Below are 27,825 nucleotides of genomic sequence, written 5' to 3'. Positions count from 1 at the left end.
TGCATGGAGGTGTTCTTTCAGATATGGCAAGTCTTTCTAATTGGTGGGACACATATGCTGAAACTTAAAAACCATGAAGTACAGAAAACACTCAAAAACAATGATTAACAAAACCGGTTTATTGAGACTAATGTCCATGCGTGTATAAATTCACTGCTTTAAAGGCTGGTACAATGCTTGCAAGAACATCAGTTTCCTACAGCACTTAACATTTCTCTACCAAATGGGCCACAGACATGTCTAGTAAGGTGGGTGGGACAACTGGAGAAGGTCCTCAGTTGTAAGGGACAGACACTAAATGCTAAGCAGTACACTGTCTTCAAAAGTGGCACACCATTTTCACTTGGTAATTTGGCTTTCTTTGTAGGTAAGCAATGACACAGGCTTGGAAAAAGGCTTGTTTAATGCAGAAAACGAAAAGCCTAATAAGGTTATTTTATTAAGAATTCCCTTCCTGCACATAACTTCCTTGCAATATTTAACATCTATCAAAAGTCCATTGGGGGTATAGCTCTGTGGTAGAACATGTACTTATGAGCACACACAATACTTGGCTTGATCCCCAGCACCAAAACAACAAACAGAACAAAACTAACAAAACTTAACTACAGTAGTAACTTAGATGAAATGTAGCAAGAGGAGAGAGCCAATGGGTCTTGCAGACTAGGAGACGGAGTAGTCAGTGCTTTGAATATAAATCTACCATGTGTCTGGACAATCATTCTGTAATTTAGGAGGAAGTAAATGTGATATTAAAACCTCTTCACCCCAAGTTCTGCTTGAACTCATGGGCTGTGCCACCTTTGTTCCATTTGCTGACAAATTTCCATTTTTTAAAGGAAAGAAACCTTATAGCACATTTTGGATATAGAGACAGGGTTGTGTAACTTAGAAACTCTGGAGACTTGCATTTATATTTGGTTTTAACAGCTATTTTGTATCTGAGCAGTTGTACTGGTTAGTGATTTTCTAAAATATCAATTGGTCATGCGCTTAAATTATGAATACACCTATGTTAACTATTAGTGTATTTAAAGTGATGAATTTTGTAACAATTGCAATGTGCAGTAAACAAATCTCTAAAGGGATTGTTTAAGTTTCCTCATGAGGTAAATAAGCCCATGAAAACAATTCATGACTGACCTGAAAACTGAATTTGTGTAAGACATAAAAAATGAGTGAGACAATTCCCAAAGAGCTGTAAGTCCAGATTCACTAAACTTGCTTACCTAATGCAGTCTTTGTAATTGGTGTTCCAATGAATAGGTAGTTTTACTTCCTGAATGTGTTCTGTTAAAATGTGACACAGTTGGGGATGTACCATATGAAATGAGACATCTGCTGTGTCTCTTTAGGAACAGTACTGGTCCCACTTCTGCACCATTGTGAGGCCCAGTGCCCCCTTCTAGTGGTGCTATCCGGGATGGCACAATTTGTGGCCTACTTCTTTAGGACCTCAGTCCACAAACACCATTAAGAGGCCAGACAGCAAATATTTTTAACTGCAGGCAATACAATCCAGTCTGTCACAACTACTTGATTGCCCTTCGTAGCATGATGCAGCCATAGGCAGGTAATAAGTGAAGATGTGGCTGTATTCTGATAAAACTTTTGAATTTCATAAGATTTGCATGCTACAAAATGCCATTCTTTGGGTCATTTCCCCCAACCATTCAAAATAATAATGGCCATTCTCAGCTCATGAGCTGTCCAGAACAGTCAATAGGTGAGACTTGCCCTAAAGATAACATCTGGTGAGTCCTTTCTAGTGGGAAGAAAATGCCATGCTGTCTGAAGAAGGTGTCCTGGACTGGAGCGGAGGCACTGTAGTAAAGGCAGGAAGAAATATGTACTTGGTGGCCTCTGACTCAAAGGCCAGTCTATACAATGGCCTTGTTTAGTATTTTGTTTTCCCTTGGATTAGTGGCAGCATATACACATATATGTACACTGTGAAACTTGTTTTTCAAATTCTAGGTAAAAACAACATCAGTAACAAAATTATGAATACTTATTTACAAGTAAGACATTTTCCATTAGCATGACAATTTTCATGATAAATTAAAAGTCAGCATAAAGGAACATGTGCAATTTTGCATAATAAAAACATTCAGACCATCTGTGTGCTGTCAGCACTACTACACTCCTCCTCTGGGCATTTAATCTGACCTTAGAGCTTTTACTTCCTTCCCCTCACATATCCTTGAACATTGCTGATAAATGAAGACTGCAAGCAGTCTCAAGGTCTGGTCAGTCAGGCGTGTACTCCATTGAGCATGCTCAACATTTGCCCCAAACTTTGCTTTCAAAACAATCCACTGACCTGCTGAAGAGCAAAGGACAAACCTGCATTTTTACTGATTTGGCTACTATGCTTATGTGATAGACCTGTGTGTTTGCTGATTTGGCTACTATGCTATGGAATAAATGTGTTAAGTCACTGGTACATTTTCATATTGCTCCATACGTAATTATCACATGTCAATTCTATAAACACTCCCAGTGGCATCACATAAGGTGATACACATATGGATCCTTGTTCTGTTATACAAGTATATCACCACTTAAACAGAAAAGCAGCAGTGACTCTCCTAACAGCAAACATTTTCTTAACATGATGCCACCACTTCTGTTTGGTTCACAGAGAAACAGTTCCACTTCTAGAGTGGAAGGACAACATCCTCTCTTTACCATGAGAGCTCTGTGGACACTTTCATCCCTCCCACAAATCAGTCAACAGCAGAGATTGGCTCTCAACATCCTAACTATAAATGTGTACTATTGGCCATCTGTTCTGATTGTTATCCACTACTTCAATTTCACTCAACTTGTGCTTTTATTCTTCTTTGGAATGGCAGTTCCAGGACTCACTATATAGAATATTAACAAATGAGAATGTCAAGTCTTCTAGAAGTAACATATCCATCTACTGTAGAACAAGCCCAACCTAAAGAAAGGAAAAACATGAGATAAAACCAAATGGAAGAAGAAATTGAGTTATAACACAACACACTATATCTGTGTTTAGAAAAGTTCTCCTGGGCTGCAATGCTGGCTTACAGGGTAAAGGCACTTGCCACACAAGTCTGATGGCCCTAGTTCAGTCCCTGGAAGCCTGGTAGAAGTAGAGTACTGACTGATTCCTCAAAGCTGTCCTTTGATCTCCATGTGTGCTGTAGCGCACATGTACCCCATACAATAAAAGAAAAAACAAAACGAAAACCAGCAGCAGCAACAACAACAAAAACCCAAATAAATAAAAAGTTCCTTTCATCCTATAGTAGTACAGGAGAATCCCAATCTCTCTCTCCTCCCCCCTCTCCCCTTAACACACACACACAGAGAGATTGAGATTAAAAATAACAGAAATAGATAAAAGCCCCTTTATCATGAAGAAAGGAAGCTGGTATGGGGCAGTGATAACAAGCTCACTCACCTTTTCTGAGTCTGTCCCTGGACACCTCCAGTTATACAAATAATACTGTAAGTTGCCGTCTCCTATACCAAACTTGAGTTTTTCCAAGAAAGTCTTATTTTCCATCAAATCTAGTGCATTGAATACATCAAATCCTTTCTGCCAATATAAAAATTTAAAATACCAAGGGCTTAACGTACTCTTTGTGTATATATTCCTTTACAACATTAGAATTCTTTCATAGTAACTTAAATATGTACTTATAAGGCTAAGTATCTACACTATAAAGCCACAGACTAAGTAAGAATCATCTTAGAAGGCTGTATTATAAAGACAACTGGGGAAGGGACTAGAGAAGTGGCTCCATGGTAAGAGCCGCACTGCTGTAGCAGGGGACCTTTCTGTAAGCTGATTTGTTTAAGGAGAACCAAGTAGTACAAAAAGCAACAACACTCACCAACTTGGCTATAATGAGTGCGTCATTCATGAGGTCCAGCAGGGGTGTCTCCGTGTGAATGTTGTAGAAGGAATAGGCAGCCTTGAGGCTCTTGTGGGCGGGGTGGTGCATAACCGTGGAGGGGAGCGTGTAGAAGCTCAGGAAATCAGTCAGCTTCCCACTGGGGCTCTGAGGAACAGAGGTAAGCAACAGCAAGTGAGTGTTTCCTTGAACAAGCATTCAGATGCTGACCTATGACTTACACCCAACTTTCTGTCCAACAACTGAGATTTTCCTCTCTAACCCAGTTTGAGGCCTTTATGGTGGGTAGAGAGCAACAGGTGGACGTAAGCTTAGCTAAAGTGCCAGTGGGAGATGTGCAAGCGCTTCCAAAGCAGGCTCTAATGGAGTTTCTCCAGGCTGACTGCTGAATCAGTGCCCACGCTGATAGGACAGGGACAGAAGTAGATTTGCAGCCTCCAAGCTGAGGGCCAGAGGCTGCCTTCCCTACTCACACTGAAGCATATACAGGCTGCTGCCAGGAGGAAACAGCTGAATGCTGAGCTAGCTACCCAGTGGTGAACAGAACACCACTTCAAAGCACATGGCCACTCAGCCTTGGTATATGGCACCTATTCTTAGAAGTGAATGAGAGCTGGTTACTTTAGGAAAATTAACAAGACTTGTTTGTTAACATGTGAATTTTCAGGGTCTAAGTTGAAGTTTTAAAGAAGGAAAAAACCACCATCTCCTCTACCATATCGTACCTTATAATCTTTCCTGTGACAAAGATCTTATCCATGAATGTAATGTTTAAATATTATTTAATGAAATTCCATTATCTGAAAGATCTGTGTAACCCATGGAATTAGTATTTTCCAAGTAGCCAATGCATGATGTTGCAAACTTGTAAATAAGATTCATTCAAAGAACCAGGCGTAAGTTAGTGGTAGAGAATCTACTTAGTGTGTATAAAACTGCTAGGGAAAGGGGACACATAGAGAAAAAAGGAAGAGGACAAAGGTGGGGGACTGGATCGAGAGAACAGAAAATTCACTGAAAAATTAACAGCATTCATAATTATCTGGCAGAAAAAAAAGTGTGTGGTAGTGCACATTAGTGGAGGGGAGGGGTCAACTGTCTAAAGCCAAGGCTGGAGAGATGGTTCTGGCTGCTCTTCCAGAGGCCCAGGTTATCTTCCCAGCATGCACATGGAAGTTCACAACAGTCTGTAACTCTAGTTCCAGAGGATCTGATGCCCTTCCAAAGGCACAGACATGATGTGACACACAGGCAAAACACCCATACACATAAGATGAAAGTAAAAAGAATCTAAAAATCAGCCAGAGCCACAAAGCAGGCCTGAGTTGGCTATATACTGAGACCCCCATAAAAAACAACAATTATCTAAAGGGTTAAATTAGCCACTGATTTTCTTTCTTTCTTTTTTTGGTTTTTAATCTTCAGTATTTCATGGGAAATATCTTCATGTAATTAAATCAAGGCACTATGTCGCAATGAACTGAAAGTATCCAGACAGCTCCTTTTCCTTCCCTCCCTTGAACAAGAGTTCAAGGGCTGAATCTGTGTCAACTAATGGCAGTTCAGATCCAGCGAGCTATACAGAAATCCAAATAATATTATACTCTGGAACATAGCTATCTAGGATGAGGCACAGACTAATTACTAGCTTTTTCAAAATAAGAAGAGCAATGCACAGCAAACAAAAGCAAAGCACCAAACTTCCCTTTAGTAACTAGAGAAAGCGCTCGTGTCCAGGACTGTAAGCAGCTGTGCAGGGCTAGCAGAGGCAGTGAGTCATGGAGGAAAGACATGGGTACACCTCGATCCTCCTCAATGAAGCTTTAACCTGTTCTAGGACTATCATCAGCTCATCTTTACCTCCACCACAAATGTGTCAATGATGTGCTCCCTGGGGAGGAACCAGTGGGCCACTTCCTCTTCATCCATCACTGGAGCTAGATGAAACTGCTTCAAGTAGCTGTTGATTAGTTCTCGGACTGCTTTGATATCTTTTGGTTCCATTGGTCTCAAACCTGAAGTCTTTGTAACCTTGTTAGAAAGAAAACAAAGCAAAGCCAGAAGCACAATGAAGAGGAGTAAAATGAAATTACTCTGTGCTCAGGGTATGGCCCCACAATGCCTGCAGTACCTATGGGAACTTTTTAGAACTGAAGACTTAGCTCCAGATCTGCTTTAGTCGATCAGAACCTGCAGTGTACCATGACTCCATTAAAAACCAAAGCTGGGCCTACAGAATCCCAGCTACTTGAGAGGATATGAGAATTAACTACAATGTTGGAGCCTGACTGGGATATACAGTGAGTTCAAAGCAAGTCTGGGCAACTTATTTAGCATGGCTTTCAAAATAAAAAGATGAGGGCTAGTAGATGGTTAAAGGAGGTAAAGAAGCCCACTGCCAACCCTGAGCACTGAGTTCAGTCCCCAGGACCCACATGGTAGAAGGAGGGAAGCAACTCTCACAAGTTGAACTCCACCTGTTCATCTGGCAAATGTGTGACAGTCTCCACTCCCACAAAGCTGAAGTTGATAGGCTAGGATGCAATGTGTCCTATCTTCTTCCCTTTACTTTTTGTTGTTGTTCTGGTTTTTCAAGACAGGGTCTTTCTATGTGACCCTGATTGTCCTGGAACTCACACTGTAGATCAGGTTGGCCTCAACCTCATAGATCTGCCTACCTCTGCCTCCCAAGTGCTGGAATTAAAGGCATACACCACTACCACCAGGGATAATTTTAAGAAGTTAGTAGTATAAATACTGCTAGTATAATTTTTTGCTTTCAATTACTTGCAAATATTTCTAAACTAAAAATTCCTAGAGCCCAGAAGCCTTCAGCAAGTAAAAGCACCTGCCATATAGTCCTGACAATCTGGATTTGATCCACAGATCCCACATTTTTATAAAAGCTAGAGGCAGTAGCATACACCTGTAACCAACTCTAAGAAGTTATTCTTCAACCTCTACACAACACCATGCACATGCATGGACTTGTACACACATGAACAAATAAGTAAATTAAGAAAACAGTAAAACTCATGGAATTCGATCATTATAATTTCTGAAGGACCCTATGTAAATGTCCAAGAAGGAAAACCAGTTTCATGTTCGGTGGCAGCAACAATCAACTACTACAGGGGAGGGATGTTTCCAAGGCTCTGTGACCAACACTTTTGACTGATTATTGGTTAGTGTGAGAGAAGCTAGTAATGCATGCTTTACACTCCCAGACAGAAAAGGGCTCTCAGCTGAGCATTTACAACAAACTGCTAAGGTTGGGGTACGTAGTCTATAAAGATACAAAACCCCAACTAAAATATCATTTAATTATCTGAAGTTGGAGAACTAAATCCCTAACACTGAATAAGCAGCTCACATTTTTAATAATCTTTTTGTGGCTCTCAGAAGATTAGAAACATCCAAGTGCTTGCCTATCAGGCACAAGATCATAGACTAAATCCTAGTACTGCAAAAAGAAATGTCCAGTCCCACCTGGAAATAAGTAAAGTGGGAAATAAGTAAATTAGATATACATTTCTGAATGCAAATTGAAGACCAAAACCATCTAAAATTTGCCAGTATACCGAAGTCACTTTAAAATTATTTTCTCTTGGATTGGGTTATATAGCTCAGTGTAGAAGTGTTGAACAGCACAGACAAGTCCTGCTTCAGTGGTACAAAAGAAAATATTATTTTCAGCTATGCTGCTTCACAGATGAGACAGTTATAGCTGTCTTCAAGAATAAGTGGGAAGACCCAAACTAAGGTAAAAATAGGATGCTTTTGTATAAGTGAATAAAACATTCAAGTTTCCTGGGAGCTCAACATAAAGGAAAGAAGCTTTCCTACTTAATGGAAACATGTTACATTTCCTAAGCAAATTCTGTGTCTGAGTCAGATACTTTCTCAGCCTCAACTAGTATCGATTACTTTTTGAATTCCATGTAATCTGGAACTTGTAAAATTGTATAAGGAAAACTGAGAGCTCCACTGTAAAACAGAAGTATTATCATCAAACATCACAGCATGAGCTAATTTAGAGCAGAGATGGGAACAATGGTTATGGTTACTTATATGACTAAGAAGGGAGTTTCTAAGTACTAAGATCATCTAGTGCTACTAAACATAAAATACGCTACATGCTTTAATGCATCCTAGCAATCATATCCCTTTTAACAGCACAAAGCATAGACATGCTGACTGATTAATCCTTCTTTTTATCTACTTCAAACTCCTTTATTTTTAAGCCCCCTCCTACAACTTGGTTAATACTTTAAAAAAACACAATGAAAGGCAGGGAAACATGAAAAGATTATTTTTTGGGTAAGCCTAGCCTTTGGGGATTAGTAGTCATGTCAACTTCTATGACTGCCATCCTGTGACTGCTCAGGCAAGCACATGAGATTATAAATGTTCATTCTCTAGCACAATGTTGGACTGATAAATGTTAGCACCTAGGTTCAGAAGTCAATGCCTAGGACACACACACACACACACACACAAAGAACTGTAAGAAATGATAATGGTGGGCTGGAGAGATGACTCAGAGGTTAAGAGCACCGACTGCTCTACACACACACACACACACACACACACACACACACACACACAAAGAACTGTAAGAAATGATAATGGTGGGCTGGAGAGATGACTCAGAGGTTAAGAGCACCGACTGCTCTTCCAGAGGTCCTGAGTTCAATTCCCAGCAACCACATGGTGGCTCACAACCATCCATAATGAGATCTGGTGCCCTCTTCGGGAGTGCAGACATACATGGAGGCAGGATGTTGTATTCATTAAAATAAATCTTTAAAAAAATGATAATGGTAAAAATAGAACAGCAAAAGATAGCCTACAATCCAAGCTAGAACACTCCTCCAGAACCAGATGGAAGCAGATGCAGAAATCCACAACTAACCAATGGCCCAAGCTCCTTGCGTACAATCATAGTGAGGGAGGAGCAAAATATGAATAAAGGAGTCAAGACCATAATGGGGAAACCCATAAAACCCACATAATCAGTTGGCCCAAGCTAGTGAGAGATCACTGACTCAGGTCTGACAAATGGGGAATCTGCACAAGACCAAACTAGAGTCCCTTAATATAGGGACAATGGTGTGACTGGGACAACATATGAGGCCACTGGCAGTTGGTCCAAGATCTAACACTAATGCACAAACTTTAGTGGAGCCCATTCTATATGGAGAGATACCTTGTTCAGTCTAGACACAGAAGTATGGGGATAGAGGTGCCTTGGCCCTACTTCAACTAGATGATGGGACAGACTCAGTAGACTTCCTAGGGGAGGTCTTACCCTCTCCATGCAGCAGATGGGAGGAGGAAGGATTAGAGGGAATGGGAGATAAGGAGGGAGAGGGAACTGGGCTTGGAATGTAAAAAATAAATTAATAAAAAATGTGAAAAATAAAAAGCTTAAAAAAAAACACAAAACAATACAAACAACCAGAGCCACGAAGCAAAAGTTTCATTCCAGAAGACCCCCTTATGCTGATCGGTATAAGCTGCTTGGCTGTTAGCAGCTGTACCATCTACCAGGGTATCTTTCAATTTTCTATTATCCGTACTTTTATCTCTTTTGCTCTCTTCCCTCTTTTTCTACCAAATTAGTTTATATGGTCAACTTGACACAACTCAAGAGTTACCCGGGAAAAGAGAACCTCAACCAAGGAGTTGTCCAGATCATGCTGTCTTGTATCTATAACTCTGAGGGATTACTTTGATTGATGATTGATGTGGGAGGGACCAACAAACTGTGGGTCACACCATCCCTGGGGAGCCTAGCCTGGGCTGTCTAAGAAAGCTAATTGAGCATGATACAGAGTAAGTCAGTAAGCAGAATTCTTTTATAAGTCTGTCTTCAACATTCCTGCTTCAAGTTCCTGCCCTGATTTTCCTCAAGGATGGACTGTGACCTAGAAGTCTGAGCAAAATAAGCCCTTTCCTTTCAAAGCTATTTCTAGTCAGAGCTTTTTTTCGCAGCAACAGCATTAAACTAGACTACTCTGCATCCCCCTTTCCTATACCTGATAAAGAAGAAAGATACTTAGAACATGTCAAAGGTAACTATTCTTTTCTGTTCTCATTTGTATGGCAATAACTGTACAGTAGGCCACTCTGTGGGACTGAATCATGGTACCCCTACATGGGTGTTTGAGAGAAAGCTTTGTAAGCAAAGAGGTGTTAATAAAAATCTTTGGCATGGGACATCACAGGTTTGGTTTTATGTCCTGGGCTACATGTCAACTTTCCTAAGCTTATTTTCTCATGTGTATGAAAGAATAAGAGTACTAACTTCTGAAGATGTGAGAATAAACTGAATTATATATGTAAAAGCATATTGTAAACCTAAGCTTATTCGGCAAAAAAGGCAACACTTTGAAGACATGGCTGCTCCAGAAGGAACCCTGTCAACTCTAAGGAACAGAAAAAAAGTCTGGCTAGTGATTCAGCACCAATTTACCAAACTTTGTTACCTGTGAGATTAATTCTTGTACAAAAAGTATAAAGGCCAAGTTAGTCCAAAGTACTTTCAGCATCTTATACTTTTACTAGCCTAAATAAACTTGGAATAGGTAATAGAATTGCTTTTCCTTTATTCCATTTTAGGCAACCTCCATGTAGGTATTTTCCTTACACATATGCTAGACTGCTGTGCCTAATAGAGACCCGGGAGACTAATGAGATGCAGGATTCCTTCTTGGTGAAAAAAAAAAAGTTCACATGTAACAAAACATCAAATCAAAGATCTTATTGGTAGCTGAGAGTGTTTGGACAGTCCATCTCTTAGAGACCGTGTGAACTGTTCCTACAGGGCACAGAGGGACCTGTGATTTGCTGCTAACCAACGGTAGTGACTGGAGGTCTCTTTCAGGGCTTGGCTGCACAAAGTTCTGGTTTTCATCTAACTGGCACACGCCCCTTCTATCAACTGCTCTTACTGGCTTTGAGATAAATGAGGTGCCAGGCTATGGATTGCTCTGTAGAGAAGACCCTGTGGCAAGGAACTGAGAATAGGCTGTGGCAGCTGACAAGCAAAACTGGCTCTCAACCCATCAGCCAGAAGGAGGCAGAGGCAGGCAGATCTCTATTGAGTTCTGTTTAGGCTACTGGTCTATAGAGTGTTCCAGGACAGTGAGGACCATGACACAGAGAATCCCTGTCTCTGAAAAACAAACAAACAAAAACAGTAACAATTAAAATATAAAAGTAGTCAGGGGTGGAGCTTGAACTTTTTCCTCCCTCATTAAGGGGCAACACTTAAAAACCGACAAACTCCCTTGACTTGTATTTAACCATATACAACCCTAAACCCATGAAGTTAAAAAAGGCTGGAAACCAAAGCTTTTCTGAGTAAATTCCCCATTTTTCTAGCTGAGTCCCACACCATCCATTCTTGTTATGTCCTCCTTTCCTAGAAAAAAAGCACAGCAGCTTTAGTCTGATATTAATAACTGCTCTTCTGCATGAAAAGCATTGGTGGTTACAGACTCAGAAAGCTGCACGTGCCTCTTACTTACATCAGGAAGTCTGTAAAGCTTCATTGTTCTCTGTAAGGTCATGTTTCTACTCAAGTGAGAAAATTTCACTTCTACCAGTTTCCTGGGATTTAGGGATCGGTGCCAATACCTGGAAGACAACGGAGGTTTCATTTTGTCTTAGCTGTTCCAGAAGCATCTATTAATACTTATGCTGTACCAGGGGCACTGATGATGTTGACCCTCTCCTATGCATTAATTCATTTGAAGATTTAAAGAAAAAAATGGATTCATTAAATTTACTTGCATTGCTGGTTAAGTTCCTTTGAAGTTTGTGTACTTTTATCTCTTCCCATAAGGAAGAATATTAAATTTTTAACATTTTGCATTTTATTTAATAAAAGAAGTATGTACATTTTAACTGAGCCTCACCATTTTGTGTGAAGCAAACCAAATAAAGAAGTTTAAGAGCATGAAAATATTCCTGCAAAATATACAGTATCTGATATAGTAGATACCCATATCAAAGAAAATTCTGACAAGATCCTTGAATTTATGATTTCAGTTATATATTATTTGTACTGAAATATGCCCATGATGCCCATTTTTCTGCTTATTTACTAATAATTTAGTAAGTTATAATAATTTTATAGTTTTATATTATATTCATTTCCTGTTTCATCCTACTTTAGTCAAGAGAAATTGTGGTGGGAGATTATTTTTTTGATGTCTTAAAAGCAGGTTAGACCAATTAACAGTCTGATGGCATTCCCTCTGGAGTAACCTCTGAGAGCCTGGTTAGTTATGAAGTCATAAAAACAGTTTAAGCCTTCTTTCTTATCTAACAAGAACATCCAAACTTCTGAACTGATACACCATGTCATCATATTCAGCAGTGCTGCAAGAAAACTGAGTTTAGATGCTGAGAGGAAACAATGTGACACTGGATGGGCATGTCAAAACTGCAACACTAAAGGTTTTCCCATGCACACACATCAAGTGGAGCAGACACAAAAATGTCAATCCAGCATCATTATAGTGGGTAAATTTTACTTTTAATACCCAAGAGGGCTACATGATATACTGAATATTGGACTCAATGGTTCTAGTTTTGTCTCCAACAAACTACTATCCCCAGCAAGCCCAATCCCTGTGGATTATATCAGAGGAAACCAATTATTCTAGTAAGATGGTAGTAAGATCATCACATCTGCAAGGGGGAACCTTTTGATATCTGTGTGGTGTTATTACCTGCATGTGGCTACCGGTTTAGGAAGAACCACTCCAGCAGTATACACAGCCTGAAAGATTCCTTCTAGGTTCACTCTTCTAGTTATTTCTCGAATTAACACTGGGGCCACCCGTTTTGATCTCAGTTTCTTATGGACACAAAGAAAGTTGATTTCCACCATCCTCTTCACACTGACAAACAGATGGAACAATTAGAGCACACTAAGCAAGGCAACACTTTCAGAAAGTCCCAAAAACTAAGACCAAGAAAAGTGTTCCAAAAATATAATATTCAAGAAAAATACTATATCGTGCAGGCGTTTCACACAATCAGACAAGACACCATTTTTCTACACCATTGTCAGAACGATTAAACTTTAGGCCAGGGAGATTTGGCTTCTTGATTTCAATCAGAATTTAAAACTTTGGCCTATTATTATAATTTTAGATGTTGGATCAAATATACCTCAAAAAGTGTTCCTATATTTGTTTTTTCCTGTAACATATATAATTATGGCAACAAAACAAAAACCCAAAAAAGCCTGTGGTGATGTATTTTTTATGATTTATTAAAGCTTTCCTGAGGATTCAGAAAAGCAAAGTCAGTCACAAGCTATAGGAGCCAGGCACACACCTTTAATCCTAGGACTCTGGATTAAAAGATAGATGGATCTCTGTTGAGTTCAAGGCCACCCAGATATGCACAAGAGTGAGTAAGTCTAAAAGAGAATTACAGCTCACACCTTTAATTCTAACATTAGGGAAGTAATCCCAGCACTTGGGTCTCTGTGAGTTTGAGACCAGCCTGATCTATAAGAGCTAGTTCCAGGACAGCCTCCAAAGCCACAGAGAAACCCTGTCTCCAAAAAACCAAAACCCAAAACCCAACCAAACCAAACAAAAAAGATGTAAGACAGAAGCAAGGTCTCAGAAAGGCATTCATTCTCCAGCCGCTGAGGACAGGTTACAGTGTGAGGTTTGGTGAAAGCTTGTGGAGACAGGATCAGCCCATTCAGCCTGACTAGAGGTAAGAAGCTAGTGGCCAGCTGCTTTGCTTTTCTGATACTCAGCTTGACCCTAATATTAGTCTCTGGGTCATTTATTTTTTCATGTTACAAAAACAGTAACAAAAAATTCCCACAAAACCCCAACTAGCCTACCCACTCCCAGGATAGCCCAGTGTAAAAACTGCAAGGTATTGTTCCAAACATGATGGATTCCCCAAAACCACTGGGGAAGGGCCTTGATCAGACCAGAGCTGACACCACTCCAAGCTACCATAAGCCTCCCAGTGCTTCAAAGCTCAGTTCTGACTCAAGGTATGCATGTATTTTATTTAAATCAGTGTTCTTGAGAGCACAGGCTTTTTTATCAGTCAGCTAGGCAGCCCACTATGGTAAACAAGCACATTAGCTATTAGACCTCTGGCTTTCATAGCTGGATATCTGACTTTTGGGGCTGGCCATCCGGAGCAAAAATATAACACACTTATCCTCTGGAGAGAGTTTATAATCTCCTTTAAATTGCTAATTTTTCAGAAATACTTGATGGCCTTATTCTATGTACATAAAATATATATAAATACAGGTATGTGCATGTATGAGATTAAGAGGCAGATAGAGTAAAAGAAAAATAGAAAGGGAGTGAAGATGGATGGGAAAGTGGAGTGAGGTATAGGACAGATGAAGAGATAGAAAGACAGCACTGTCCTCTCATCTCTGGTACAAATTTCCCTTTGCCTTTAAAAACAAAAAGCAAGACAAACAAAAAACTAAATAAACCTATTAGAAATTTTTAATTTACAGCATTAGTGTACAAAGAGCTCCTAAGCAGTTCTCCTAAGCAACCTTACTATCAACAGCCACATTGAGTAATCACTGACTTATTTTGGCACTGAGGACCCATAGCTACACACATGTACTCTACAATTGAGCTATATCTCTTGTTCTATGGTTTTCTGAGCACTGAACCAGCAGTTTGTGGATTTAAATAACTTGGTCAATCAAGAAACTCCTGGTACCCCTCGCCCCACTCCCTCCTGTCTCTGCTACCCCAATTCCAGGATTACAGCCATGTCTCATACATAGTACCTGGCTTTTAATATGGTGGTGGGGATCCAACCTCAGGTTCTCATGTGTGGTGATTATCTTGCTTGTGCAAGATAAAGCCTGTCTGAAGATCAGAGAATGGAGCTTGCCACTAGCTAACCATAAAGGTCTATAGGGCAGAGACAGGAAGTGAGATGGCTGGGCTGAGAGAGTATAAGCAGGAAGAAACAGGAACTCATTCTCTTTTCTGCTGGGAAGCTAATGAGATAAAGGTGGCTTTGGCTTGCTCCTTCTTCTCTCTGAACTCTCAGTATTTTCCTCTATGTCTGACTTTGGGCTTTTATTGTTTAGACCAATTAAGAACTCCATTTTCACTCATGCTGACATAGCAAGTGCTTTTTACTGAGCTCTGTCATCCTAGCTCTGTACTGTGTAATTTTTAAAAGCCTGTTTTAATTATTATTTGGAGGGCGCACACACACATGCTCAGGCTTTAACACATACCTGTCATAAATTCGGATGTTTGCTGGGATGGCACTTATAAAACCTACTAGCTTTTTATTTGAAGACACTCGGACACCACAGTGCCATTGCAGAAGCCAGCCTGGAGGACGCAGAGCCCTGAGGTAGAGAAAACAAACATACCAGTTAGTATCCAAGAACAGAGAAACAAAAGACTTCTTGATTTAACAACCCATCAATGGCCATGACCAGCCAGGCATACCACAAGAGAAACTCAGGAGAATAGTCGAAGCGGAACATATTGTCATCGTCTTCCACATAATTCTCGTTCAGCAATGTATACAACTCCTTCAGCTACAAGACACAAACAAATGTATTGTCTAAGGTGCACCTTAGACACAATGTTTGTGAATGCAGGTGTTGAATTCAAGTCTTACCACTTCTGCATTACTCAAGTCTAAAGTGTCCCACATAAAACCTTGTGGCAAAGAATATGGTTCCTGGCGGATATTGTCCTTGTCTGGTTCAATTGCACCATGAGATGTTATGACTTCATCTGGAAAAGAAATAAAAGAGAGAGGATATTACATTTCATAGGAGTCTGAAATCCCAAATAGTCAACAACAGAAGTTAAAGGATACTTTCAGATTTAGGACATTTGGAATCAAAATAATCCAATTAATAGTAACAGTAGCAGCTATATTAGTACATGCTTTATTATAGACTATTAATATAACATTATTAGTAATCATATGTAGTAATAACAGACACATTATTGTGGATTCCTTTGGACTGTTATTTTACCAGTTAAAGCAAAGGAGGAACTGGTATCACCTAGTAAAATGATGTCTCAGCCTTAGCCCTAGGTTGAAGCACACAATCACCACCACTGTAAGAGATATAAATGGTCTCTCTCCTTTTTATTTCATTTCTACAAATTGAGGATGGAGGCCGAAGTGACCTCTGACCCCTTCCAGCAGCAAAACCTAACATAAATTTCTAAACTGATTACTTCTCCCTACCTGGCTTAGGGTTTCTACTGCTGTGAGGAGACAACATGACCATGGCATCTTTTACAAAGGGAAACATTTAATTGGGTGGCTTGCTTACAGTTCAGAGGTACAGTCCATTATCATCATGGTTTGGGACATGGTGGCATGCAGGCAGACATGGTGCTGGAGAAGGACCTGAACCCTACATCTTATAGACAACAGGAAGTAGTCTGAGACACTGGGCAGTATCTTGAGTATAAATGAGACCTCAAAGCCCACCTCTGCAGTGACACACTTTCTCCAACAAGCCCACATCACCTAATAATGCCACTCCCTAAGAGATTATGGGGGCCAATTGCATTCAAACTTCCACACTGCTTTTATTGCTAGCTATGTAGTCTGAAACTTCTGAGTTCTCCCACTCTTTTGGGGACAGTGTCTTGTGTATGCTAGGTTGGTCTTGAACTTGTTATGTGGCCCATGATGACCTTGAACTTCTGATCTTCCTGTTTCTACTTCTTGAGATTAGAGGCATGTACCACTTCTGGTTGATGAGGTGCTGAGAATCAAACCCAAGGCTTTGTTTGTTGTAGGAAGGCAGTCTACAACTGTTACCAGCCCAGCCGTTAACTTCTCTTTTCTAATTCTTTCTCTGCATTAAATGTCTTGTATTTGGAATAAAATGCAGATGCTTCCCTGTGGCTCTCTCCTACCTGGCAACTCCTCAGACCCTCCACAGTCCTTTTTCCCAGGATTATAGCCTTTGATTTTAGAGTCTGCCCTAGTTCGGGGCATTCCTTTTTGCTGAGGCCTTGTCCTCATCATTAAGATGATGGTCCCTGGGAATTTCTCAGTTCAAGTCATTTTCTCACAGCATCTTTCAGCAATTAAAGCATTTGCTGCTGGGCAGTGGTGGCGCAAGCCTTTAATCCCAGCACTTGGTAGGCAGAGGCAGGTGGATCTCTGTGAGTCTGAGACCAGCTTGCTCTATAAGAGCTAGTTCCAGGACAGCCTCCAAAGCCGCAGAGAAACCCTGTCTCGAAAAAAAACCAAAAAAAAAAAAAAGCATTTTCCTATGAGAGATATATAAGCTCTGCTTGACTACCTTTACAACTCCTTTCTACCTCTGTACCACTTTCCATCACCATTTCTTGACCTGTGCCCCAGGTTGTACCTGGCATTTACTATCTGCTGAGTAAGGATCCGGTACATCTGGTCACAGAACCCTTCAACAACTTTCACCAGAGCTTCTCAGACATTCTCTCAGGAACCCATGTGGCCCAATTCCTGGTCACTCCTATACAGTGTCCCCATAAAGCCTGTATAATGCTTGGCTTTTACAAGATGAGTTCATGCAGGCAACTTGTAACAGATGGATGTGTTTATCCTTGACTGTCCTGTACCCCAGACAGAACTAGAAAGGCCATCTCTATGTATTCTGTCAGGGCTTCTTTTCCTCACCAATATGGCTCCCTCACCAGATACAGTCTCTGACTAAACTGAGGTGCACTAAGAGCTCTAACATTCGGAGAACCCTGTAAAGGTTTAGGGCAAGGGGGAAAGCTGGATGAGTCCCAGGCAATCCTTCCCAAATGGAACCCTGAGGTTAGGTGTTTTCTCTGGAGGGCAGAAAGCAGCTCAGTGAACCACATCTACCAAAAATCAATAAATTTAGATCTTTCAGCTAATATACATTTAATTAAGTGCCATTAAAGACTTTGTAAATTCAATCTAAAGAATATTCCTCCATTACCAGATACATTTCTAGAATCTGAAAGAAAAAAGGCAGATTTCCCCCCAGTGCAAGGGATGAACCCAGGACCTCATGTTTGAGGCAAGTACTCTAGCGTGAGGCATACTCCCAACCTTTCACTCTTACTCCTTTCTCCACTACTTACTTACTGTTCTTTTCTAGCTCTTGAGTGGATATGTGTGGGAAAAGATTGGAAAACATATGTGATGGGGGATGTTCTTCTGTATGTATGTTTTTCTTATTGGTTGATGAATAAAACACTGGGTGGTCAGTAGCCAAGGAGGAAGCATAGACAGGGCTACCAAATGAGGAGAATTCTGGGGAGAGGACTCAGAGAGTGAGCTTCCAGAGGGACACCATGTAGTCACAGAAGGAGTAACAGGTCCAGGCATTCTCTAGCCAAGACCACGTGGAAATACTTAAGATAATAGAAATGGGTTAACAATTAAGAGTGAGCTAGACAGTAAGAAGCCTAAGCCATTGGCCAAACAGTTTCTAATTAATACAAGCCTCTGTGTGTTTATTTGGGGTGAAACAGCTGTGGGACCAGGCGATATGACTGATACTTCAATACTCAGAAAAGCATTGCTCCTTGAGTGACAACAACAAAACAGATCTGTATATAACTGGGCTGCTTAGAATTTTAGGGGGGCAAGTGACCTTTTCTATACTGTTTGGAACCAAAATCAAAGTAAGACATTTATACTGTAATTTGAACACTTCAATATTATTTATAATCTTATCTTTACAAAATGGGAAAGAGAAATATTACATCTATAGGAAGTTAACTGGGAAAAATCTTAAGTAGAATTTGATGGAGCAGGTCTGGTCCTAAGATCAAGATTCTGTTATAATTTTCTACATGATCTTTACTTTCAAGGCACCTAACGCCAATATGATACTCAACTGATACACCACTAGAGTGTGTTCAGAATCCTGATAAGAAGTACACAATTATCCATTCAGTGATATTATTTTAGGGAAGTTTTCTGAGTTCTTTAGAATACTTGAGGCATAAGAAATGATAACAAATAATGTAGTGGGAGACAGAGGAGAAAGTTAAAGTGATAGCTCAGAGGTTAAGAGCACTTGCTACTTTTGCAGAGGACCCAAGTTTGGTTCTCAGCACCCACATGGTACCTCACAACTACCTTTAACTACAGTTTCAGGGGATCCATTGCTGCCTTCTAGCCTCCATGGAGACCAAAATTGCATAAGGCTCACATACATGCATGCAAGCAAAACAGTAACATACATCCAATAAAAAAATTTTAAAAATATTAAAATACAAGAATACATAGAAAAAAACCAACTTCATGAAGATCAGAAGCAAAAACAGGAATAAAGAGAAAAATTCCCACTTTTTTTCTGTACAATATATGTAGGCTATTCATTATATATATATTATAATTAGTTATACTATAGAATATAGCATATATACAGTTATCATATATAGCATATTTTTAGTATACAATGTGTTATATATTATATTACATACACATAGGGAAGCTTAATAGGAAATTATATAATACATATTTTAATATGGGAAAATTGGATAATGTAACAGAACAACAATTGGACTACAATCAGTGCTACTGAAAACAAATGTCCCTACCTAATTACTTTAAGAAGACAATACTGGTTTTTGTGTTAATTTTGAACATATGACACAAGAATAAGTGAGGTCTCTTCACTCTGGGTTGTGGAAACATGAATATGAGCTTACTCAATTTGGGCACTGGCTGTGTGTCCCAGAACTGGTATCTGCGCTTTGTGGCCTCATCAATGTTCCTGGCTGGACCCTGGCATGCAGACAGTAGCTCCATTGCTCTCTGGATGTCCTGTAGCTTCTGAATAGGGATGGTGGGATTCTAGAAGAGCAGAGACACAGAGACATGATATGAGGAAGCTGCTACCACTTTCGAACGCAGGGCAACTGTGTGTATTGGCCTCAGAGGCTGCAACTCCTAAACACTGCCCCACCTCCTGGAAGCCTGCTGCAGGCTGTCTGTGAACATATGGGGATGAAACAACTACACTGTTGCAGATTACCACTGTGCTGTAGTTCCAATGGGACTCTGGTGGTTTGGGAACACTATACAGAAGCACCCTTTGCTTCAGCATCCCACCCATTTGTGCCGGTCCCACTGTTCCTTTGGGAAAAGAAGGCAAAGAGTGACATGCAGGGCATGCATTACTGTCACACAGCAGCCAGGCAGCCAGGAGCCTCGGTTGTGCTGTTAGCGTTAATGCTCTGCGGCAGCAATGGAGGGGTAGAGGAAACAACTTCTAGAACAGAATCTAGACAGACAAGAGATGATTAGAAGGGAAAGGGGAAGAAAAAGAAAGAGAACCTTAGGGCTATGCTGGGAAGAAAATGGTTAAGAAGAAACCACTAACCCTGCTACTGTGCCCTCCTGGGCCACACCCAGCCCTTCTCACACTAGAGGTACCCTGAGACAGAAGGCAGAAGAGAAGCTTTTCTGCAAATCATGATCCTTGGCAATCAGTGCTTGTTCTCCAACAGAAGTGTGGAAAACTAGCCTCATTTTTAGGTAAAATATATTCTAATCTATAAAGTGGGCAGTATTTTTAAATTCCAAAATTCTCCTCTCAGAGCAAATCCCTTGCTTTTCTCTGCAGATGTCCTATCCAATTCTTCAAATGTAATAATGCACAGAAACTGAGACTACATTTAAAATAAAAGACACTGGACCTGGGATTTGACATAGAAATCAGTGTCTTCCCCCAATATGTAAAACAACTGAGTTTAAGGATTTTGATAGACTCAAAAAATGTTTTCTACCAGGATTTACAAGTGGCTGGAAGAAATTCCAGAGCCATTAGGTTGTGCTGCGTATCAGTACTCTGAACATGATGCAAAGGGACAATGGATTCTCCACGATTTAGAAGCAGCAACTTTGGACTTCTCAATTTTGAATCTGAAATCTGTGCTCTGAACAAGCCCTTTATTACCTGAACAGCTTCTCTAACTGAAGTACAAAACACAGGCTGTCCTGTGGCAGACTTATTTACTGGGTTTCTTTACGTTTTTGATACTGAAATTATCTAGTAGACAAAGCTATGAAGTCTAACTTGAGCAGGGCAACAATTTACTGTCTCCACTCAGTTCCCATCAGCACAACTCTATTAATGCTGAGTCTGGTAGCTGTTTTTAAACATAGGGCCGTATCTTAATGACACATGCAAATTACAGAAACTACTTTCCTGTTCTAATCATTGCATTCCTTCTCTCTCTCCTCTTCCTCCCTTCTCTCACTTTTGGAAGTGGTACTACGAACTGAACCCAGAGCCACATACATGTTAGACAAACAATGCCCTACCACTGAGCTATAGTCTCAGCCTTTTAAAAAATTAATTTGAGACAGGGTTTCACTAAGTTGCCCACACTGACCTTGAATCTGTAATATTCTTACATCAACTTCTCAAATAGGAACTGTTACAAGCATGAACTACAACATGTAGCCCTGCATTTCAGCCATGTTGTTCACTTTACTAAGCACAAATACTCAAATGTGATGAAATTCTCTTATAACAACAAAGAAGTGTGAATCTAGCTATTCTTAGCTGATGTATATAATTTGTTTTAATTTCAGTTGTTCTTCTGGACTGTTGATTTCCTTTCCATAACCTCATGTGAAGTAATTAGTTTTAATTCAAACTTTTCTTGCCTTAGTTTTATTTTCCAATACTTTAAGTAACTGATCTCTTTTATTTTTGGTTGTGAGCCTAGCCTTTAATGGCTAAACCATCTCTCCAGCCCTAAGTAACTGATTTCTAAGGTAAGAAAATAAGCACTTGAAATTCCAAGCCAGTTTACTAAGAGATCTACAACAGGAAACAAACTCATAACATAATTCAACTAATAATGCTTGAAGATTCATTTAACCTGAGTTAAAAATGCACAGAATCAAGGATTAAAAAATATACCTGTCTACAGAACCTGTACTGATTTTGTGGTAGTCAAGTTTCTTTTCTGATAGTTGAGTTAAATCTTCCAAGACATATCAAAAGGAAATTATTTTGCAGTAATCATGAAGCAGCATCTTGTTTCTGAAGGAGCCAAAGATTCTCCAGCAAGACCCTAAAGTAGTTGATATGTGCTACCTACTCAGTGTCACCAGGCTGACTGAAGTACAACAAACAATGCCATTTGTGACATATTTAAATCTCAATGCTCACCAGGGCATTTCTGAAAATAGGTGCAAATAAGTACAATTTTCAAACTTATGTCAAAATAAGGAAATTCACATTGAATTTTTTTTAACTTTGATTATTTCTGAGATACTGGGGATTAAATGCAAAGCCTTGTACATTGTGGAAAACGCTCAACCATCTCAACCATTGGGCCACACCCCCAGTCTTAGGATTAATTTTTTTTTTTGAGACAAAGGCTCCCTATGTAGCTCATACTGGCCTCGAACTCACAATCCTCCTGCCTAGGCCTCCTGGGTGCTGGGATTACAGGCGGGCGCCACCACGCTCACCTTATGATACATTCTTAAATCTATCCATTCACCTTCCATAGTATCACCACCTGGAGAGAAAGGCGAGAATGTACATTAGCCCCCAATTAACTGTCCACTATTATGTTCTTACCTAAGAGGCAGGAATTCCTCTTTCTTTCCATATCTGCTTTCTAAAAAATACTAAGTATTAGCTACGTTCTTTGCCCATTATTTTTCAAATTGAATACCTTAGGAAAAATCTGTCCAAGTCTTCTGCCACTAGAATGTCTGTAAGAAAGGGCTGAAGTTGTGCCTCAGGCAGTAAAGTGCCTGCCTGGCACGCACAAGGTCCTGGGTTCAATCCCCAGTACCACATATAGAAATCTGTTGAGAATCCAGACAAATATTTTAATTTTAATCCTTGATATAGACCAGATAATTCTCTAAATGCAGTCCACTGTAATAGTATGACATTATCTACAGCTGCCATAATTACAAAGGGGGATTGTAGGGGGAGAAACCCCAGCTTTAAAAAAATGCAAGACAAAAGCACACATTAAAACACGTTTTATTAAATATTAGCTTCTAATGCTTAAAAAACAAACTCTCTACCATATACACTAGCAGTAGCTCCTCCCACTCAGTTGGTTGCAATTTCTATCAGTGCCCAGAGTGGAGGTGAAGTGCTTAGGGTCCCTGAGGGGAAAGGGATGGGTAAAGCCAACGGCATGGTAGAAGCGAAGAGCTGCCCACAACTGCAGGTAAGTGATGCGTTTATCTGCTGAAGCAACACCAAGAAATGGGAAAAATATTTGCAAGCTGATGGTGGTTTCCTGATATACCTTGAAAGTTATGTCTAGTGGAACACTGATCACCTGGGACCAAGAGGAAAGCTAGAGAAAGACTCAACTTTGTTCTCTCCCTCAGAGGCACTTAGGGCAAAACTAGGGCAAGTCATTACCCTTCGCAGAGACTCTTGGTCCTTCCACATAAAGCAGGTACCAACAATAACACTGATTTATAATATAAACTTCATATTAAAAAACTGAAGTCCACAAAATTTGCAGGTGCTGCCTCCAGCCATGTACACTGTACTTTAGAAAACAAAGCAACCTTCACTAAGAAGGATCTCACTTCAACATCATGGCAGTCCTAGAACTGGAGGAAGGAAATGGGCTTTCCAGGATAAGGGAACAAGCTCAAAGTTACACAGTACTGTGAGTAAAGGGGTCAAAGCCACATGCCAGGTCTTGGTGCTACTTGCCCAGAAATATTTACTTAAAGCTACAACCATCAAAGTCATCTTTTTTGTTATTTTCTCATCTTCTTTGACTCTGGTTTCTTATACCACCAGAGCTGTGTTCTCTTGCATGACAGGAAGGCAGGATCTCCACAAACACGGGTCACTGCCAATTGCATCACCACAACTATATACAGCACAACTAGCCCTGTTCAGCAGGCTATCTGCCAACATGTGACCCAGATGAACATCAAGTTTGATCTAAAATAGGGGTATCTAAGGAAGAACATGAGGAGGTGCTTCCCACCCTTAGCAATGGCATGAGAGATGGCCACTGCAGATCAGGCTGATTCAAAGTCAACAGAAGACTTACCCATGGCTGCTCCCGCTGAAATCTGCTGCCAGATGGCGTTGTGCTATGCAGGTAATTAGACAGACACCCAGAAAAATTAAAATGTGAATATCTTCTGAACTAAAAGTAATCACAGATTAAGTGTAACTTCAAAACAAAACAAAAAACAAAACAAAAATGTTGGTAGCACCAGGCTCTTAGGGAGACATTCTTCTATGACTATGGATCTACTTACTACTACACAGAGGAGGAGAAATGAGGTGGCTACACATATACAGAGGAATCCAGGAATCCAGTATGCACTTGTCGATTATGTTAGTGCCAAAGTAAGCTTCAGGGAGGCAGTTAATACCCTCCAATTACTAGTGCCATTCAACACACAGCCAAATGAATCACTAGCTACACACATCTAGCCAAAGGGCACTACTCTGCCCAAACCCATCTCTTCTGCATTGGGAAACAACAGCTGGGGCAAGAAAACAGGCTCTTACTTTTGAAGACTGCTGAATTTTAATCTCCTGGGAGTCAGATGCAGAGTCAGACTTGGTACCCCCAGAATTCGGCTTCTCCTTTTTTCTCTTCTGTTTCTTCTTTTTCTTTTTTGCTCCCAAATCCCCTCCAGGGCTTCTGTAGGAAATTCAAAGAGGGCAAAACAAACCAAAGGGGGAAAATCATTATATAAAACTGAGTTGCATAAAAGCCATTACTTAGAAAAACATACGTGATCTGCACAGATGTTAGGATGTGTGGGATGAGAGTGAGGTTGAAATGTCCATGAGCAAACACTGGTTCTTGCTCTGTCACATGGCTGGTGCTTAGATTCTTTCTAAACATAAAAACTGTAATACAAACCCCATTTATAACCAAAGTCAGAGAACATTCATAGTTACTCCTATTCCACCAACCCACTTCTTGCTTAGCCCTGAAAAGATACATCTAGGGTCAGAGATGGCTCAAAGGTTAAGAGCACTGGCTGCTTTTGCAAAGAAACTGGGTTTGGTTCCAAGCATCCACATGGCAGTCACAACTGCCTATAACTCAGTTCCAAAGGATCTGGTGTCTTCTTTAGGCCAGTAAGTGCACCAGGTATGCACATGGTACAGAAACATATAAAACACTTACAGGCATTAAAAATAAGACCTACAAATATAAAAATATCCATTACAGATACCTCTTTGGGATGACAACATTCATCCTTTTTCTTGTTTATTTGGCTCTGACCACACTAGACAAGCACTCTACTACTGAACTATATCCCTAGCCCATCAAACTACTTACTTTGAAGTAACAGAAACTTGTTTTTCCACACATGAGGAAGGTGATTAAAAATTTTTACCTTAATCAATAAAAACCTTTAAGGTTTGTGCCAGTGAAATGACTTAGTAGGTAAAGATACCTGCTACCAAACCTGACAGCCTGAGTTGAATCCCTGGGACTCACAGGTAGAAGAGAGAACTGATGGCCTCCAGTTGTCCTGACCTCCACAGGCACACTATAACATGTGTTCATATACACACACCACTACCAACAACATTAAAGAAACAAAAATATATTTTAAAAATTCCTAAGCATCAAAAATATTATTTTATAAAATATTTTTGTTTGGAACCCTTTCTACTGCTGTTTTCTGAAAAAGACAAAGAATAAAAAAGAGAGACGCAGATTAAAAATTTTCACTATCTTATTCTATCATGAATTTCATAGAAAGTATATTAAAATTTAACATCAGAGACTATTACTGCCTATGTAGGGAAAGCAATGTTAACAACTGGTTTTGCTCCAAACCCTGATTATTTTCTTTCCTGATTTCTACCTAATTAGAATAATACAGTCATCCTCTAAGATTTAATGCCATTAATGTATACTCGAACATAGTAGTCTCTCAAACATAGTAAGTTTTTGTGGTATATTTGCTTACAAAAATGTCCTTTAATCATATTTTCATAACATTTTCTAACAACAGAATCAGAAACATAAAATCGTGAAACCTGCTTTGTTCTCTCCTTCCATTTCCAGAGTTTCCTGGGGTTCTACACTAAGCTACCTCATCGCTCAGCATCCCAGCACTGAGACTGGTCAGATTTTGTTGAAGCATCCCTATACAACAGGCTGTTAGTGCAGAAGTGTTTCAGCACATCTAGCTTCCTACTTTCAGGCTGGCTTGTCCACAGGTAGAAATGCTAGGTCAAAGACCATGTTTTGAGGGTTGGTAAGTAATTAAGAGTCTCTCCTAAATACTGTACTGATTTCCAGTCTCACCAGCAGAAAGCAGAAGGATATCAATGTCTTCCACCTTCAGCAGTACTGTTCTTCTATCATGTTTTCTCATCTGAAATATTCTTATAGATGGGGTTGGGGGAAACTCACCATAGCCTTCATATCTAGATATTGGGCTAGATATTTTTCCTATTGGCTATTTATGTCATTTCAAGAATTGTTCCTTTATGCCCCCTTTCTATCAGCCATTCCTAAAAATGATCTACAGATACCCTTCATGAATGTATCTACACATATCTATTTATTCAGTACTCAGGATACATGTTCTCATTTTTTATGTACATGTGTATGCATACCATACATATATGTACATGTGTCAGCCCAAAGCTGACATTGCCTTTCTTCCCTGATTGCTTTACTCTTTGCTTATTGAAGAAGGGCTTCTCTCTGAACCCAGAGTTCACTCATTTTAGATAGTCCAGCTAGTCTGCTTATTCAGGGGATTTCCCTTGTTTTCCTCCTAAGTGCTAGGATTACAGCTGGTGACCACACCTGCCTGGTTTTTATGTAGATTCTGGAGGATCTTCACACTTATATGACTAGTGTTTTATTCACTGAGCCATCTCTCCAGCTGTTTTAATCTCATTTATGCCTCACAAAAACCCAGAGTTACACTGTTATCATTTGGCTTCTGCTAGTTGTTTACATCATTAATACTTTACTTGGTGTAATTGTCTAAAACTTGAATTTATAATATCTTTCTGAACGTATTACATAATCTGAAGGTATAAATGCTTTTTCCTTGTGGTTTGCTTTTAAATGTTGCTTACATAGGTATTCTATGTTGTCACCCCCCCTGTCTTTTCTATGGCTCTTGAGATATTAGCTTTCTAACTCATTTGGGACCAAATGCACATGCATGAAATATTTTGTTTTTAACATTCCAAAGCTACATTAGAAAGACAGACCTGTAATTTCAGCTACACAGGGAGCTGAAGCAAGAAGACGGCAAATTTGAGACCTGCCTGAGCTATAGCATAAATTCAATGTCAACACAGGCAAGTCAGTAAGAGGCAATCTCAGAAAGAAAAAAGTCACACAATGGGTAGGTTATGTATCTCAATGTATAGCACCTGTTTATCATGCACATAGCCATGGGTTTAAAACCCACTGCTGCAATGGGGGAAAAGTTATAAATACAAGAGGCCCTCATATAATAGAATATGTTAGTCCAGGAACCAAACTGCAGTATCCAAAGACTAGTGATAACAAAGAATCTTACACCTCTACTTACTGACATTGATTCACACCTTCCACAACCCCATGGTGTCCCCAGATGATGCTACAGCTGTGAGCAGATTTAGATCACAAATTCTTTGACATTTTTCATGGAGACCTGGAGCTCATTCTCTCTTCCCTTGAATCCAGATGGCCTTTGACTTGCTCTGACCACAGTGGAAGTGGCACTACGTGACTTCCAGGTCACAGAAAGTCATGCATCCCTTCTTCTCTTCTAACACTCTCTTAAGTTTGGCTCCTTTAAGAATCTGCCATGATGGTGAGGCCCATCTTGACTCTCTGGTTGTGTTCAAAACTGAACTCTTGGCTCAGGTTCAGCATAATTACAAGTCATGTAAGTGAATCATATAAATCCAGTTCAAGGGGCCCCAAAGTCA

At 40.0% G+C, this 27,825-nt stretch overlaps 1 protein-coding gene across 6 annotated transcripts in view; it reads right to left on the bottom strand.

Annotated features, from left to right (window-relative positions):
- Positions 1-104: 104 nt before the first annotated feature.
- Nmt2 (N-myristoyltransferase 2) overlaps positions 105-27,825 on the bottom strand; it is a 42,966-nt gene continuing 15,245 nt past the window's right edge. For 2 of the 6 annotated variants that reach the window (XM_040755481.1, XM_040755477.1), the window contains exons 2-14: positions 24,424-24,559; positions 23,954-23,996; positions 22,380-22,429; positions 19,598-19,742; positions 15,564-15,682; positions 15,389-15,480; positions 15,169-15,285; positions 12,638-12,808; positions 11,429-11,537; positions 5,754-5,924; positions 3,873-4,040; positions 3,437-3,574; positions 105-2,947 (exon numbers count right to left, since the gene is read on the bottom strand). In XM_040755481.1, the coding sequence (XP_040611415.1) occupies positions 2,927-2,947; positions 3,437-3,574; positions 3,873-4,040; positions 5,754-5,924; positions 11,429-11,537; positions 12,638-12,808; positions 15,169-15,285; positions 15,389-15,480; positions 15,564-15,682; positions 19,598-19,742; positions 22,380-22,429; positions 23,954-23,957 (1,305 nt within the window). In that variant the 5' untranslated portion in view covers positions 23,958-23,996; positions 24,424-24,559 and the 3' untranslated portion in view covers positions 105-2,926. Of the gene's footprint in view, positions 2,948-3,436; positions 3,575-3,872; positions 4,041-5,753; positions 5,925-11,428; positions 11,538-12,637; positions 12,809-15,168; positions 15,286-15,388; positions 15,481-15,563; positions 15,683-19,597; positions 19,743-21,822; positions 22,335-22,379; positions 22,430-23,953; positions 23,997-24,423; positions 24,560-27,825 lie in introns of those variants that run through there. The other 4 variants (XM_040755479.1, XM_040755480.1, XM_040755478.1 and 1 more) reach the window with 4 other exon arrangements.

This window comes from Mesocricetus auratus, unplaced genomic scaffold (assembly GCF_017639785.1).
Source record: "Mesocricetus auratus isolate SY011 unplaced genomic scaffold, BCM_Maur_2.0 Super-Scaffold_100013, whole genome shotgun sequence".
In the NCBI taxonomy this organism is placed as follows: domain Eukaryota; kingdom Metazoa; phylum Chordata; class Mammalia; order Rodentia; family Cricetidae; genus Mesocricetus; species Mesocricetus auratus.
The sequence above is the reverse complement of the archived record's forward strand: the minus strand, read 5'-3'. Positions and strand labels throughout refer to the sequence as shown.